General features: G+C 35.1%; 3 protein-coding genes across 4 annotated transcripts; all 3 read left to right on the top strand.

Moving 5' to 3' along the window:
- On the top strand, positions 1-1,140 carry LOC122597263. The gene has a single exon (XM_043769876.1). It carries the CDS (start codon positions 1-3, stop codon positions 1,138-1,140), a length of 1,140 nt encoding a protein of 379 aa, XP_043625811.1.
- A 2,321-nt stretch (positions 1,141-3,461) lies between these two features.
- On the top strand, positions 3,462-10,776 carry LOC122595547 (alpha-N-acetylglucosaminidase). Of its 2 annotated transcripts, XM_043767926.1 has the most exons (19): positions 3,462-3,689; positions 4,450-4,523; positions 4,615-4,826; positions 5,263-5,384; positions 5,573-5,658; positions 5,811-5,905; positions 5,985-6,066; positions 6,508-6,614; positions 6,700-6,730; positions 6,815-6,932; positions 7,022-7,072; positions 7,742-7,851; positions 7,933-8,035; positions 8,175-8,273; positions 8,384-8,494; positions 9,145-9,392; positions 9,547-9,784; positions 9,876-9,954; positions 10,235-10,776. In XM_043767926.1, the coding sequence occupies exons 1-19, from the start codon at positions 3,477-3,479 to the stop codon at positions 10,468-10,470; spliced, it is 2,415 nt and encodes an 804-aa protein (XP_043623861.1). In that variant the 5' UTR covers positions 3,462-3,476; the 3' UTR covers positions 10,471-10,776. The 2 variants fall into 2 exon arrangements, with proteins under 2 accessions (XP_043623861.1, XP_043623862.1); XM_043767927.1 differs by lacking the exons at positions 3,462-3,689; positions 4,450-4,523; positions 4,615-4,826; positions 5,263-5,384 and adding an exon at positions 5,391-5,409.
- Positions 10,777-13,701: 2,925 nt separating this feature from the next.
- Positions 13,702-14,886, top strand: LOC122595933 (probable carboxylesterase 6). Its single transcript, XM_043768411.1, has one exon. The coding sequence runs from the start codon at positions 13,781-13,783 to the stop codon at positions 14,780-14,782; it is 1,002 nt and encodes a 333-aa protein (XP_043624346.1). The 5' UTR covers positions 13,702-13,780; the 3' UTR covers positions 14,783-14,886.
- Positions 14,887-16,232: the final 1,346 nt, after the last annotated feature.

The following is a 16,232-nucleotide window of genomic DNA, read 5'->3' as shown; positions in this document are numbered from 1 at the left end:
ATGCGAAAAGAGATATTCATGCTTATAGCTAACGATATCGCTTCTTTCTCCCCAGTTGGTGATGAGCCTGTGTCTCGTCATTTTGTTGAGTTTCGAAACCAGCGTATAGATGCAAGAAGTAAACTCGGGTTTTCTACAATTCAAAGGTGTACATCCGTGATAAGTCAGCTGATGTATGGAAACGTGGCCAATTCACTTGATCAGTATCTACACATGGGTGAACAAACTTCTAGAGACGCGCTTTATGCTTTTTGTAAGTGTGTGTTTGACCTTTACAGAGAAGAGTATTTACAAAGACCAACAACAGATGATATACAACGTCTCTACCAGAAACACGCACAACTTCATGGTTTTCCAGGGATGTTGGGGAGCATTGACTGTATGCATTGGCCCTGGAAAAGGTGTCCAAAAGCATGGCAAGGCCAGTTCACTCGAGGTGATAAAGGGGTATCAACCATCATGCTTGAAGCGATTGCATCGTACGATTTATGGATTTGGCATGCATTTTTTGGAACGGCAGGTTTGAACAATGACATAAACGTACTCAATCAATCACATTTATTTAGGGAAATCGTTGAAGATATGGCTCCAGATACTTCATTTACGGTTAACGGAACCGATTACCAGAAGGGGTACTATCTAGTCGACCGTATTTATCCTGAGTGGGCGACATTCGTCAAGGCTTTTTCATGCCCACAAGAGCCGAAGAAGAAAAAATTCAAGAAGTATCAAGAAAGTGCGCAAAAAGATGTGGAACAAGCATTTGGAGTTCTCCAAGGTCGTTGGGCGATCCTTACACACCCCTCAAGGTCGTTTAGTGTCAACAAGATTCGTCGAACCATGTATACTTGTGTCATATTGCATAAGATGATCGTTGAGGATTCAGGTCATGCAATAACCTCCTATGATCTAGAAATCCTAGCTGAGCCACCCCGTGTATCTGTTCGTACCTTCCGAGAGAGGATGACGGTCCACGCACGGACCAATAGGAGCTTCAAGACTGAGGGGTTCACCATGGTCTTCGTCATGATCTTGTCGAGCATATTTAGAGTCTCCCGTGATCCATTGTTGTTTGTCTTAGTAATAATAAATTATGAAACTATGTTGTTGTTTTCAATTAATAATGTGTTTTTTATTTAATGAAATTTTTAAGTGTGTTTTTTTTTTAAATTTGAAGTTGTATAACTTAGAGGGTTAAAAATGTATAATTAAATAGATGGTAGAATATTGGGTTGAAAAAGTAAATTTAAATATATAGTAGGTCCTAGACTAGTTTTCCCATTGTGTGTGGTTTAGGGGATTGGTCATTGGTTAGTCCTTGGGCTGATATGGAGCTGATGTGGTGCTGACATGGACTAGTCCTTGGAGGATGAGTGTCTCCCACTGTGAATGCTCTAATGAGTCGTCTATCTATAATGTAGGAAATATTTAATTTACACGACAGTTTTAAACCTTAAAGTAGTTATAACAAGTATGACTCTTCCATGATCAATTATGTTAAGACCAACTTTAGGGCCAGCATATTGTTGGCTTATTGAGACATATATGTTGAGCCTGTGTTAAAAAAAGTTGGTGTATTCGTTGGTGTGGTGAGTTGGCTTGGTGGGTAGCGATAGAGTTTTCTGGTGTGCTCGTGTTTAATATATTTTTATTTACTTTTTGGCCTAAACGGGTATTTTTGGAATGATAAGGTTACACCAACAGATAAAAGGTCTATTTGACAAAGGCTTTAAGGCTCTAAAAGCCCCCAAAAGTCCTTTGCCATACAAACCCAAACTTTTAAAAATAAACTCATTTTAAAATGGCCCCCAAAAGTCCTTTGCCAATCATACCCAAACTTTTAAAATAAACTCATTTTAAAATGGTAGATCTATTTCGTTATGCATATGAGATCAAAAGAATCAGCCTAAAAAGCTCTTAAAAGCTCTGAAAGGTATTTAAAATAAAAGTTTGTTTAAGAAAGAGTTGAAATAAAAGCCTCAACTTAGCCTCATTTTCAATCTCTAGCTCCAAGCCCTTAATCACATAGTATGTTTAGCACAAAACCTTCGAGCTCAGGCTGTGGTTAGGGGCTTGGAGTTAGAGCTTTGAAATAGGGTTAAGAGCTAGGTCTTTTATTTCAACCCTTTTTACACAAACTTTTGTTATAAAGACCTATCGGGGCTTTTAAGGGCTCTTTGGGGTTAATGCTTTTGATCTCAAATGCATATTTAAACAGGACTAGCATTTGAGAAAGGGATATTAAAGTTCGGGCTTTTAAGTTCCTAAAAGCCTCCAAAAGTCCCTTGCCAAACAGATACACAACCCTAACTCAAAGCTTTTATGCCAAACGTACGCTTAAGATTCAAACGAGTTAATGGTAGAGACATTTCCAATATTTATTTTTATTTGTTTTATTTTCATTTTTTTAATTTAAAATAAGAAATTAAGAACGGGCAAAATACCAAAATAGTAAACCATATGTCATATCAACAATTTGTGTAAGTTTAGATTACTAAAGGCACAGGGTAACACGACCAGAAAAAGGATAACCCGACCACACTATCTGTGGCGATGTTGCCGCGGAAAGTCGTTGTCGATGTCGCCGCGGATAGCCGCATAAGACAAAACCACACTGCAAATCAGAAAATACATACCAAAAACTAGGATGGTCGAGATACGCGGGCTGACCGGAAAATTCGAACCGCAGAGGCTACTAACAAATCCATAAAAAAAAAATACAAGCATTTACCAAAGCTATAAAAAACACAAATAAAAGCAAAAAGAAAGGGTGATGGCCGGAAAATACATTGTTTAAAGATGGTAGGAAAATGCGGAAAAATGACCGGAAAATTTCTTGGCCGGATTTTAAAAAATAGGGTTTTGGTTGAGATTTGTTTGGCATTTTAAAAGAGAGATGGGGATGGTGGTAAGCAAAGTTGCCGCGGAAAATTGACCGGAAAGTTGGCCGGAATAATTGGAGAAAAAAGGATGGGAATTCTTGATTTTTGGTTTTGAGGAGGAGAGGTTAAAATTTTTTTAGTTCGGCAGTAGGAAAAAAAGAAAAAAAAAAGAAGATAAAAAGGAGGATAAGAAAGGAGAATGAACGGTCAAATTTGAATTGCGTTTTTTGAAGAGACTTTCCACGGCGACATTACCAAGGAAAGTTTGGTCAAAGTCAGCGGCCATTTAATTCTGGTGGTTGGTTGCAGTTTTGTCTTATTCTACTTTCCATGGCGATATCGTCGGGAAAGTGGCTGGTCGGGTTACACGGCTCAAAATATGTTTGATTATTCTTAATTTTGTTAGTTTGCTGTTTGCACTCATCACATTTGGGAATCGTTTTGACAGAGCTTAATTCCAAACCTAATGTATTTTATCTTTTTTTATTTTTATTTATACAAAACCCATAATAAATGGTGTTCTTAACAAGAAGTAAGCACTATGCCATTATCTACTTCACTCTTTAAATTGAAATTCAAGAATAAGCTAACAAAATGATGTTCAATTCCAAATTATATTATCTAATTTTACTTCTTTTATTACCACTCTCATCATCGACATCATCTTCAGAAGCAATTAACAGTTTAATCAAAAATTTGGATAAAAATAAACAATCTCCATTATTACAAGAATCTGCAGCTAAAGCTCTTCTCAAAAGATTGCTTCCTACCCATTTGTCAAGTTTCCAATTCAAGATTGTCTCCAAGGTTCAATTTTTTTCCTTTTTTTTTTTTTTTTTTTTTTTTATCATCTTATGAATTTTTTTTCTTAATTCATCAGTTTATGCTGTTTTGTGCAATTTTGGTTGTTGGGTATTCAATAATTTCGAGCATAGTTGCTTAAAAATTGAATCTTGGATGAAAACAATTAATTAGAACCCATGATTTAGTATTTCTAGTACATCATCTTGAAAATTTTTTAAAAGGGGTTTAAGTGAACCAAAAATTGTCAAACTTGTCATGTTCTGCTATTGTGTGTATAAAACTTTCGGTTCATTGCTATTGTATGTATCCGAATACCTCTACAGTAAGTAACGATTATTTTTGATGATATTAGTAGCCATGGTCATCAAAACCGTAAGCCGGACAGTAGCAAATTTAGAAAGTTCGAACCATATAGTATTTGGTTTGAAAGTCAGATAGAGACGATAGCAAAAGGTGACAATAAGGTAGAATACATTTTGGTGTGCTATCCCAAACGAAAAATGAGCCTGCTTGATATTAAATTTTAGGGATTAGTGTTTGAGAACGTATTCAATTTTAGTCGAAAGTCTGTTGTATCATAAGTTGAGGGGATGTAGGATGAAGTTTTCCCAAATATTTTGTATCATTTTGGATTTGATGTTCTTTATTGCTGACACGAATGGTTAGTCAATTAAGTTTTTTGGATTTTTTTTAATATATTCAGTCGTTTGTACATAGTTACCCTAACAAGATGTAATTTGTTCAAAATTGGCTCTCGTATTAGGATGCTTGTGGTAGATACAGCTGCTTTTGGATATCAAATTACAAGAATGCAAGCAGCAAATCCCCAGAAATTATGTATGTATAGTCTAGTTATTGTTCTGACTCTCAATATGAAATTTACATACCATTTCTATGCATACTCTTTCTCACCCGTCATTATTGTCAGTATCCAAGGCACTACAGCGGTTGAAATAGCATCCGGCCTTCATTGGTACTTAAAGTATTTGTGTGGGGCTCATGTGTCTTGGGACAAGACAGGTGGCATTCAGATAGCTTCTATCCCGCCTCCAGGAAGCTTACCACGTGTAAAAGAAGATGGAATTCTGATTCAACGTCCAGTTCCATGGAATTATTATCAAAATGTAGTCACTTCTAGCTGTAAGTATGAACCTTTGATTTTCAATTAGTTTCAAATAAAATTTTGTTTCTAGGCTTATGGTCTCCAAATGTTGATTCTCTTGTAACTATAATAGAAAGGTAACAAGCTTTGGATGGACATTGTTTTCACCCATACAAAAGGCTCAAAATGTAGGGTAATCTTGAGGTTCGCCCATATTAAATCAACATGGTCAAAGTTACTGTCACGTCAGATTGGTTAAAATGAAAACTTTAGGACATTTATAGGGCAAACATAAAGCGTGTTACCTGATGTAGAAATATGAACAAGTTCGTTAACTTCTTACACATAATATTTTTATGCTTATCACAGACACACAGTGGATAGTTACTCTTTCTGTAAAAGGGATATGATATTTAGCTCATACTGCTGTTTTTTTAAAAACTATAAATATGGCTGTGTTTCTCATATAAACAGATTCGTACGTTTGGTGGGATTGGGAAAGATGGGAGAAGGAGATTGATTGGATGGCACTTCAAGGAATTAATCTGCCTCTTGCGTTTACTGGGCAAGAATCAATCTGGCAGAAAGTTTTTATGGTGAATTAAAAGTCTTTCTTATTACGTATGTTACAATGGCCGTTTTCCTAATCACCATGAGTATTATCTCGAACTACTATATATGACATCTATATATCAAGTTCTGTAACGATTTAGATTTTATTGTTATTTATAGCCAGTTCACTTGTGCGTTGAGTTCATATACCATTATTTCTGTATTCTTGCAGGATTTCAAAATTAGTTCACAGGATTTGAACACTTTTTTCGGTGGACCAGCTTTTCTTGCATGGGCTCGAATGGGAAACTTACATGCGTGAGTCAACATTATTCATTGAGCTCTATTTCTTTGGCCTGTTTGAATTGTTTGTAAATGAGGGTCATGATCGAATCACTTAGGCTTAATAAACTTAATGCTTATGCATCTTAAGAATCTTCAATTTAACCGTTTATTGATTATTGTATCAGATGGGGTGGACCGTTATCTCAGAATTGGCTGGATCAACAATTGGTGTTGCAAAAACAAATATTATCCCGGATGATCGAGTTAGGCATGACTCCAGGTAATAAAGTTTCAAGTTTAGCTCTTTAGCCGTTTTTAGGAACCATAATATGCTTCATCTGAAATATTATCTTTTATAGTGCTTCCATCATTTTCTGGAAATGTTCCTAAGGCACTTAGAGACATATTCCCATCTGCAAATATCACCAGGCTTGGAGACTGGTCAGTTACATCATTTTCACAACTTATTAGACTTGTGTTAATTGATTCAATCTAGTAATAGAGGTGGCATTTTGGGTTAAGTTTCATCTCTATTAGGTGAAATGGGCAAAGTAAAGAAAATTAGCTGAGAGGAAACAAGTCAAATGGTCAAACGCATCAAAAGCAGTACAAATTATATTTTTAAGTCATAAAACTCATTGATTATTTAAATAATCTAATATTTGTAATCATATCTGAGAAACTTGTTTTTGTTGAATTTTAATCTTTTAACTAACTGTTTCAGGAAAACCCAAACCATTACGATCCTTATAGATATCTAATATGACACATTCAGAACAGAACCTGGTGGACCGATTGCCCAACCTGCCTAATTTTCCCATGTTTTGACAGCTAGTTTAGATGATCCATCTATTAATATGTTTTTTGTTTTGGCTCTCATAGGAACACAGTTAATGCTAATCCTCGCTGGTGCTGTACTTACCTTCTTGACCCTTCTGATCCCTTGTTCATACAAATTGGGGAGGCATTTATAAAAAAACAAATTGAAGGTGAACATGTGTATCTGTTAACCATTTCCTCTGTTTGGGCATGTAAACTGATCACTTCATTTGACTCTTTGAATATTAAATGCAGAATATGGAGATGTGACGGACATTTATAACTGGTAGCTTCTGTAATCCTTATTCAGTAATTTCTTAGATTTTACAGCTAAATGTGATATCTTAAATGATCTTGGTGTTTTATACAGCGATACATTCAATGAGAATTTACCTCCAACAAGTGATCCAACATACATATCAACTCTTGGTTCTGCTGTTTATGAAGCAATGTCCAAAGCTGACAAGAATGCAATTTGGCTTATGCAGGTATCTTACTAATTTATATCATGGATGTTTCAAGTATTTCAATCATAATGGAGTTAGAATTTAGATGGTTTGAATGTTTGATTATGCAGGGCTGGCTCTTCTATTCAGATTCATCTTTTTGGAAACCTCCGCAAATGAAAGTATGTTCTTTTCATTGATTCTTTGTATAGGTGGCAACTTCAAGCCATTTTGGGTCAAGTTAAATGACCTTCGCCGGGTAAACATCTTGGGATGGCCAAAGAAGACTAGGAAATGGCCACGCAAACCCTTATTAGGCTAGTTACCTGTTTACCCCAAAATGATTTATCCTCCTTAAGTTTAGCCTAACAATCCTCCTGGTACCATAGCAATTTGGCATGTGTGACCCACTAATCCTCTCCTCATCCTTTTGCAAAGTGTCGCGATCTTATTGTTAGGAGGCTTAATAGAAGGATGCTTTAGGAAGCTCTTCATTCCCTCAACTAAATGGGGAATATTGGGTCGGACGACTTAAGAGTTACACAAAGTGTGATTAAATATACAACCTTATGAATCATATATTTCATAATTTGAGATTATGTTTAATTATGTTTGCATGTGAACTTGAGAGTTACACAAATTTTGCTGATTTACCATCGAATAATAATTTTTTATGAACTTGGATAAAAGATATGTCTGTGTGTATACCCAATGTGTTTTAACAGTGTTTAAAATTCCTATCTACCCAAAGCTGTTTTGACCCATACCTAACCTCGAAATTTGGAAATTTTTGTTGGAAGAGTAGACCGTAGCTTATTGACGAGTTAGCAATGATATTATTTGTGTAACAGGCGCTTTTGCATTCGGTTCCATTTGGGAAAATGATTGTTCTTGATCTATTCGCTGATGTTAAACCCGTATGGGAATCATCCTCGCAATTCTATGGCACCCCTTATGTGTGGTAACAGCATTTTGTCACTTGCTTTAAAAAGTTTAATTTGGCAATAATCTGTATTTTATTTATGACTTGTACACTAATCAGGTGCATGTTACACAACTTTGGCGGGAACATTGAGATGTATGGCGTATTGGACACACTTGCATCGGGTCCTATTGTTGCACGGCTCAGTGAAAATTCAACTATGGTCAGCTTTAATTTCTGAGACTAGTATATAATTTGTGGATAATATAACATGTGAAAATTTTAGAACAATTGCAATAGAAGAAATATCTTCATATAATAGAGAAGAATTGTATTTGACTATGTTTTCGTTTTCCGCACAGGTTGGTGTTGGAATGTGTATGGAAGGAATAGAACATAATCCTGTTGTGTATGAGTTGATGCCTGAAATGGCATTTCGAAAGGATAAAGTTCATGTTGAGGTGATTAAATGTTTTTTTTTTTTTTTTTGTAATAATTGGATGGATATTGACTATTAAAGTATTTAGGCTCTCTAAAGCTTGGGAAGTTTAAACTATGTTTTCTAATGCAGGAATGGTTGAACATCTATTCTCATAGACGTTACGGCAAAACTGTGAAACAAGCTGAGTCAGCATGGGAAATTCTTCATAGATCTATTTATAATTGCAGTGATGGAATTGCTGTACGTTTCTCTTAACTTTTACAGAAAAGAATACTATATCTTGGTTTATTTCACTTTTGTTGTGCTACCTGCTCACAACTTGGGACATCACGTGCAACTACTTTATAACTGTCAAGTTGCACGTGAAGGAATACACTTCGAGGCAATTCTAACTTATGGAATGGACTTCCAGAGTCTTGTAAGCTTATAACCAAATAATGGACTTTGGTTCCTAACCTTTCATGCAAAAGGGTAAAGGTGGGCACCCTGTCCCCGGAACCACATTGGATACCCATCATCCCACCCCGTAAGTGTTATGATATCGGTAAAATAACTTCACTTAATACCCACATGATTTGGGCATCCCTAAGGATCGAACCTGCGTCTCTCAACTTCACATGTGGGCCCAAGCTGCGTTGGTAACGGTTACCACTCCATCTATTAATAGATTGGTTTGATACCTAACCTTTCAGTGGTAACCAGGTCCCTTATTTGATCAGAAACTTAGGTACCCAGGCTCTTATATGTTGATCTTCTAAGCATGTTCTCTAACATAGAAACCAACTTAAAATGCATTATTTTATACTTATAATATGCCTTAGCTGATAAAAGTGTTTGGTCACATGGTATTTGCTCTCTATGTCTTGACGCAATTTTTGTTATCTTCTTAGGACCATAACACAGATTATATCGTGAAGTTTCCTGATTGGGACCCATATTCAAATATCCACTCTAGCATCCCGAGACAAAACCACAAACTAAGCCTCATCACACTGCCTAGAAATCGAAGGTCTATGCTGAGTGAAGTTAAGTCTACGTTACCTCAACCGCATATGTGGTACTCGAATAGTGATGCCATCAAGGCATTAAAACTGTTCATTGATGCAGGCAAGGATCTTGTTGGGAGCCTCACTTACAGGTATACGCCAATGCTTGATTAGACTATTTGTTCTTGTTTTGGAAATTGTGCTGAATTGCAACGTAGTTAATGTGAAGTACATTGCTATTTAGTCCAGTTTGTCAACTTTTTCTCTTGGTAGCATTTATGATTTTTTTTAAAATAATTTTTATAGGTATGACTTGGTTGATTTAACTCGACAAGTGTTGTCAAAGATCGCAAATGAAGTCTATCTAGATGTTTTATTTGCTTTCCTACACAAGGACACGAAAGCTCTGAAATATAACAGCCAAAAATTTGAACAACTTATCATTGACATTGATGAACTTCTTGCCGCTGATGATAACTTCCTTCTTGGAACGTGGCTCGAGAGTGCAAAAAAGCTAGCTTTAACCCCACAAGAAAAACAGCAGGTGATAACTGATTTACTAGAATGACTGTGTATATATGGGGATGCATTAATATATATTTCTTCTCTTTTAACTTCTTTGTGTGTCATTTCAGTATGAATGGAATGCAAGAACACAAGTCACGATGTGGTACGATACAACAAAAACCAATCAAAGCCAACTTCATGATTACGGTATTTTACAATTTTGAATAAATTAGATTTAACAAAGTAATCTCTATTTTTAAGTCTAGACGTATTCTATAACATCCCATACTCTCGAGTGCAAATGTTAATTCTTTTCAGTTTCAACTATAAGCACAAAATTTGTTGTGACTTTTCTATGAAAAGTTTTCATGCGTGTAGATATGAACATTTTACATTTTTTGAAGAAAATAAAAGGAATATGATTAACATATATGTTATATTCGAGTCATTTTTGGTATATGCTTATCTTTTACCTTTATATGAGCAGCAAACAAGTTTTGGAGTGGATTATTGGTCGACTACTATCTACCACGAGCTTCAATGTATTTCAATCGTTTGTCCAAAAGTTTGAGAGAAAACACAACGTTTGAGATAATCAAATGGAGAAAGGAATGGATATCATACTCAAATAAATGGCAACAAGATACAAAGCTTTATCCTGTGAAAGCTCGAGGGGATGCCCTAGCGATTTCTGCATCTCTTTATCAGAAATATTTTGGGTAAGTTTATAACTTATAAACGAAAAACTGGACATGACTGACCCAGTAGCAGGGAAGGCAAGAATGTGTTGTTCAGCTGTCAAAGAAATAGGTGTCAGTGTGGCTAAGTTACAGTTTGAAAGTTGTGGGTGGGTTTTAGCAGGTTATAAATTATGTGGAAGTTTTTAAAATTTTCTCAATTTACAATTGGAATATTTGCAATATCAGTCCTTGTATTTTGTAGCAAGTCTCTGGTGCCTGGTTGGTAGTCACCAGTCAGAGTTTGGAAAAGTACTCGCTATGAGAGTAAGAACTGATGGGTTCATGACAACTTACTTTTTAATGAAAATTATAATATTAATCAAAAGAAAAACTTGATAGCGAATATTTTATAATTATTCGAAAGCTGTCACCAAAGTAGATTGTATTCATATTTTATTTATCGAATAAAAGAATGAGTACTTCTCATCTAGAAGTAATGCTTTGAAAAACTTATACATCGGGTAAAAAAAGTAAGCATCTCTCATCGTTAGATAACACTTAAAAATAAAGGAAAATATAAAATGTTGTTAGCATCATTCCTGCTACTCTCACAAACACCTCCCCTGAATTTTCCACATGATAAATAAATAATTATCCCCCTGAACGTGAGGCATTGGCGGATCCATAATGTTCTTAGGGGGGTCCTAGGCACCTCCTCACATTAACCCAACAAATATTGATTTCCATATTTTTTTAACATCTTTACTTTAGATTTTCACTAAAATAAAAAAATGGATGTTGGTTTTTTATTATCATTAGGGTAGTATATATATGTCTTGTGTACTTAAATGAAACAATATATTTGTATTTTTATGATTTTGATATGTTAATAGCATGCTTGGATAATTCAATGAAAAAATTACAATCAAATGTTATATGTACATCTAAGTTTTTATTTAAATAAAAGCATACCTATTTCTGTATCATATAATCTTACATGTAACGTAAAACTAAACCTGAATATTCTTGAATCGTTACCAACCCATATGTATTATCGTCTCTACTAGATATTGCCCCTTCTTAAAAAATTTCCTGGATCCGCCACTGATGTGAGGGTAACAGTAGCCAACTAAATGCTGTTAACAACATATTAGCTAACCCCTAAAAATAATTGTTCATCTTTCTATTTATCAGATAAATATATAAACACTTTCCATCGGAAAGCGATAAATCTTAACGAAGAATAAGTATATAATTAGCGGTTAACCAAAAATTAAGTAAAATCCATAAAACCCGAATGCGAGCAAAGAATGTATGAGAATTAAGATCATAAGGACAAGTGGACGACTTGGCAACGCAACTATATATACCTTATAAAGTCTATTTGACCATAAGGATCCCATCCTCAAGATATATAGCCACAAGTCATGAAGACTTGTGACAGCATCAAACTTGCAGAGAATTAGTATAAGTTTAGATGTAAAAGGATGACATCCCTTCGCAATCAAACTTGAGGGACTTGATCACATAGATAAATACCTACTCTATCATTTAAGAGAGATGATTAGGAATCAAACAAGACATACTAATGAGCAATCAAACTTGAGGGACTTGATCACATAGATAAATACCTACTCTATCATTTAAGAGAGATGATTAGGAATCAAACAAGACATACTAATGAGCGGTTCTGGGAGTTGGGTTTGACGGGTCATGGATCCGGTCCGGATGAGAGCAGTGGTAAAGCTCACAGAGTTGGGTTTGACGGGTCATTTCGGGTTCAACGGGTCATGTATATGAAGAGATAGATGATTTGATGATAATTACTACTGTAAAGTAAAGTAACTCCCAATGCCGTCTTTCACGGGTTTTAGGTCCCAAATACCGTCTTTGACGGTGTATGGGGGAGGTTGAGATGTAGACAACCTTACCCCTACCAAAGGTAGAAATGCTGCTTCCAGGTTTTACCAAAGGTAGAAAATGACCTCCAACCTTGCTGGGCATGAGAATCGAACCCATGACCTTTGTTTCCAAAGACAAAAACTCCAACCACTGATCCAACCAATTATGCTAATTTATGAAAAGCAGGAAAAAATGTTGAACCGTAGATGAGTAGTAATTCCGTTTGAAGCCACTTAAAAAACCACATGCAAACTTTTGTTTTCATCTATATTAAAAGAGAGATTCTACCTACACAAAAAATTTAAATCGTATATAACAAATAGCATAATATCCTGATTGTGTATATACAACCAATAAAATGAAAACACACATTCAAAATTCTGCCCCCCCCCCCCCCCCCCCCCGACTTTAAATGTCTTTTTGCATGTTACTTGTATAAAGTTGATTTTTCATGTGAGTGAAATTTCTTAGGGCTTTAGAGTAAACTACCAACCAAACTTCATACTTTTTGCAACTTTTTTCCATGTAGTGATATAAATGTGATAGACATGATATTTATCAATTCTTGTGGAAATTTGAAAGAAATTGCAGAGCAACCTACAAGTCATCATCATCATCATTATTATTATTATTATTATTATTATTATTATTATTATTATTATTATTATTATTATTATTATTATTATTATTATAAAAGACAAACATATTGGAAGGTAATACTCTTATTTACATGGTTACAACTTACAAAGTATCATGGTAGATTTTTACTGACATTAAAGATCCTATACTTTGTACATGTATAAGTCATAGGAAGTGTTAATCGTACCACAAGTATTGATATATATACCACATGTGTGTATTACTTGCTTGTACAATGTATTTCAAAACTTGTACTGTATGATAAAGTTATCAAAAATTGTGGTACCAATATCACTTCCCATAAGTCATACACTTATACTGTTAGATTTGAACCCCAAGTCATCAATAAATACATTTATAATACCTTAACATGAGTATCGATTCTTATTATGTGTGGTTGTTTAAAAAAATCGTATTAGATGTGCCAATGATTGAATAAATTTAATGTGAAGTGGTTAAAAAGCTATGCAAAATATATGAAAATATTAACGATATAGAAATTGTAAAGTAAAGTTAGTGAATATATAAAGAAGATAGTGTGGTGTAAAAAGAAGTCAAATTTTGTTATAATGGGGACAATCCTCATTATGTGTTCAAACTTTCAGAATGCAGCCATTGACTTGATGAATTCAATTATTTCCTAACAACTTCCACTTCCGATCCCACTCTTTCCTTGACTCCAAACTTATAACACGAGTCGATCCCCCATCCCATACTATATAAACTCACAGACTATCAACACAATGCACAACCATTTCTACGTTTATTTTCAAAAACATTAAAAATATCTTCAAAAACGTAAGAAAATTGAAATGGCAATCGAAAGGAAAATTATCGACCAAGTTTCTGGCTGGCTAACCATCTACGACGACGGTTTCGTTGATCGTACATGGACCGGACCACCACAATTCAAGTTCTTGTCAGACCCTGTCCTGCCACATCACAATTTCATTGATGGGGTCGCAATCAATGATGTTGTGATTGATGAACAATCTGATCTTCGTGTCAGGGTTTATTTACCACAAATAAACCCTGACACTGAAAAACTGCCAATAATTATCCACTACCACGGTGGAGGATTTTGTATTAGTCAGGCAGACTGGTTCATGTACTATAATATCTACACACGTCTTGCACGTGAAATTGGTTGCATAGTGGTTAGTACATACCTTCCACTTGCACCTGAACACCGTCTTCCTGCAGCCATCGACGCTGGCTATTCCACTCTCCTTTGGCTTCGAGACTTGGCAAACAAGAAATCCAGTGAACCATGGTTGTCCACTAAAGGCGACTTTAACCGAGTTTTCCTCATTGGAGACAGCTCGGGGGCTAACATAGTCCACCAAGTGGCCAAAAAAGCAGCCATAGAAAGCCAAAACCTCCATCCAATAAGACTAGCTGGTGCAATACCTATACACCCAGGGTTTGTCCGGTCCACAAGAAGTAAGTCCGAATTGGAAAAGCCGCAATCTCCAATGCTCACTCTAGACATGTTGGACAAGTTCTTGGAGCTAGCCTTACCCAAAGGAAGCACGAAAGACCACCCGATAACATCCCCAATGGGAGAACCCGTATCCGAGCTAGATTTGCCACCATATCTATTTTGTGTAGCAGAGGAAGATCTTGTGATCGATACTGAAATGGAATTTTATGAAGGAATGAAAATAGATGGAAAAAAGATTGAGTTGGTGGTGAGTAATGGAGTTGGACATAGCTTTTATCTCAACAAGATTGCCATTGATGTCGACCAGAAAACCTCAGAGGAAACTCGTAAATTGATTCAAGTGATCGCCAACTTTGTTGGAACCCACTAATTATTATATTCTTATTCTTATAATAATTGTTGGCTTGTTGCAACTTTATGTATTTTCATCGTTAATTATGATTATGAATAATAATATTCACCTTTTGGCTAATATATAATTAAGCTTATCTTTAGCTACTTTCAGCCTTTCAGGTACAATTGACCTTTTAATTTAAAAAGTATCCATGCAAGAATTGATGTAGTTTATTATATTATTTAATTAGAAAGTTAATGATAAATCGACTTAATAATCATTAGAAAAGGACAAAAGTAACTAAACAAAAACTTAAATGATATTACTCGTCTCTTTCTCTTAATTTACCACTTATTACAAAAAAAAAAAAAAAATTCATTTCACTTTTTGACGTATGATATATATAGAACTGATGCGTGAAAATTTAGTTAAATTAAAATCCTTAAAAAATACTCTGAATGGAATACCACACACAATCGGGCAGTGGACCCGTCCGTATGCAATATAGATTAAAGTAAGTAAAGGTTCGTTCCACGAAGACTACAAAGAGCTAGCGAGTTTTAAGTAGTTAAAAAGATTTTGGTTTTTAAAGACACCACGTCGTCTTGATTTTATGTTGAAAAAGTTAGTTGATTGGAAGAGTTAGAAATTCCGAAGAATTTATCGAAAAGAGAATTGTCGTATATCAAATAGAATTAAAAGATCATCCACTTCGACTCCATAACACACATTATTTAGGTTGCATCTATATTAAAACCAATTCAACTTGTTGATTTTATAACGAGGTCGAACAAAGAACTCACTAGTTGCGTACTTAGCTTATTACTCTATCCGACCCATTAACCAATCTTTCGATCCCTAAGTTCCGGTGACCACCTTCACTATCAAGACCTACTAAATTGACGAATTTGTATTGTTATTGTAAACAATCTTGTTTATCGATTTTACCAAACCGCTAACACTTTGAATTCTATTATCTATTGCCGTTTATTGTCTTGTTACCACAAGTCAACTCCTATTAATTGTACCCAAATAACTAGAACAATGCACTCCTAAACCTAGATACCTCTAGATCATTCATACATTATCAACAAAACAGTAGATAAGAGCACAAGAACTCAAAACATTAAGATTACGACGAAACGTTTAACAATCAACTTGAATTCATAAAATTATGCAACCATTATTCAATGTGTCACTCCATCTCAGTGGATGATGAAGTTATCTAGCTAGACATAATCATAGATAAGTCACAAAAAGTAAAAGAAAGAGTAAACATCTTCTACCAAAGTGCGAAAGAGAATGAAAAGCTAAGAAAATCGACGTTTGAATCCCTTGAAACTTACGAGCAACCCTTAGATCTCGATGGACGAAAAAGTTGCTGAATATTGCCTCAAAGAACCCTAAAATCGACTAGAAGTGAATGTATATCGAATGGGGGGGGGGGGGGTTGGTCTTCTATTTATAGTGAAATCTCAAAAGAAAA

Source organism: Erigeron canadensis, chromosome 4 (genome assembly GCF_010389155.1).
Source record: "Erigeron canadensis isolate Cc75 chromosome 4, C_canadensis_v1, whole genome shotgun sequence".
NCBI classification, from domain to species: Eukaryota; Viridiplantae; Streptophyta; class Magnoliopsida; order Asterales; family Asteraceae; genus Erigeron; species Erigeron canadensis.
Note: the sequence above shows the minus strand (reverse complement) of the source record. Positions and strands in the feature narration are given on the sequence as shown.

Coding starts and splice junctions, on each gene's coding strand:
- LOC122597263 (XM_043769876.1), top strand. CDS start 1: ATGCGAAAAGAGATATTCATGCTTATAGCTAACGATATCGCTTCTTTC.
- LOC122595547 (XM_043767926.1), top strand. CDS start 3,477: ATGATGTTCAATTCCAAATTATATTATCTAATTTTACTTCTTTTATTA. Junction 8,036..8,174: donor TCAGTGAAAATTCAACTATG/GTCAGCTTTAAT, acceptor TTTTCCGCACAG/GTTGGTGTTGGAATGTGTAT. Junction 8,495..9,144: donor ATTGCAGTGATGGAATTGCT/GTACGTTTCTCT, acceptor TTATCTTCTTAG/GACCATAACACAGATTATAT.
- LOC122595933 (XM_043768411.1), top strand. CDS start 13,781: ATGGCAATCGAAAGGAAAATTATCGACCAAGTTTCTGGCTGGCTAACC.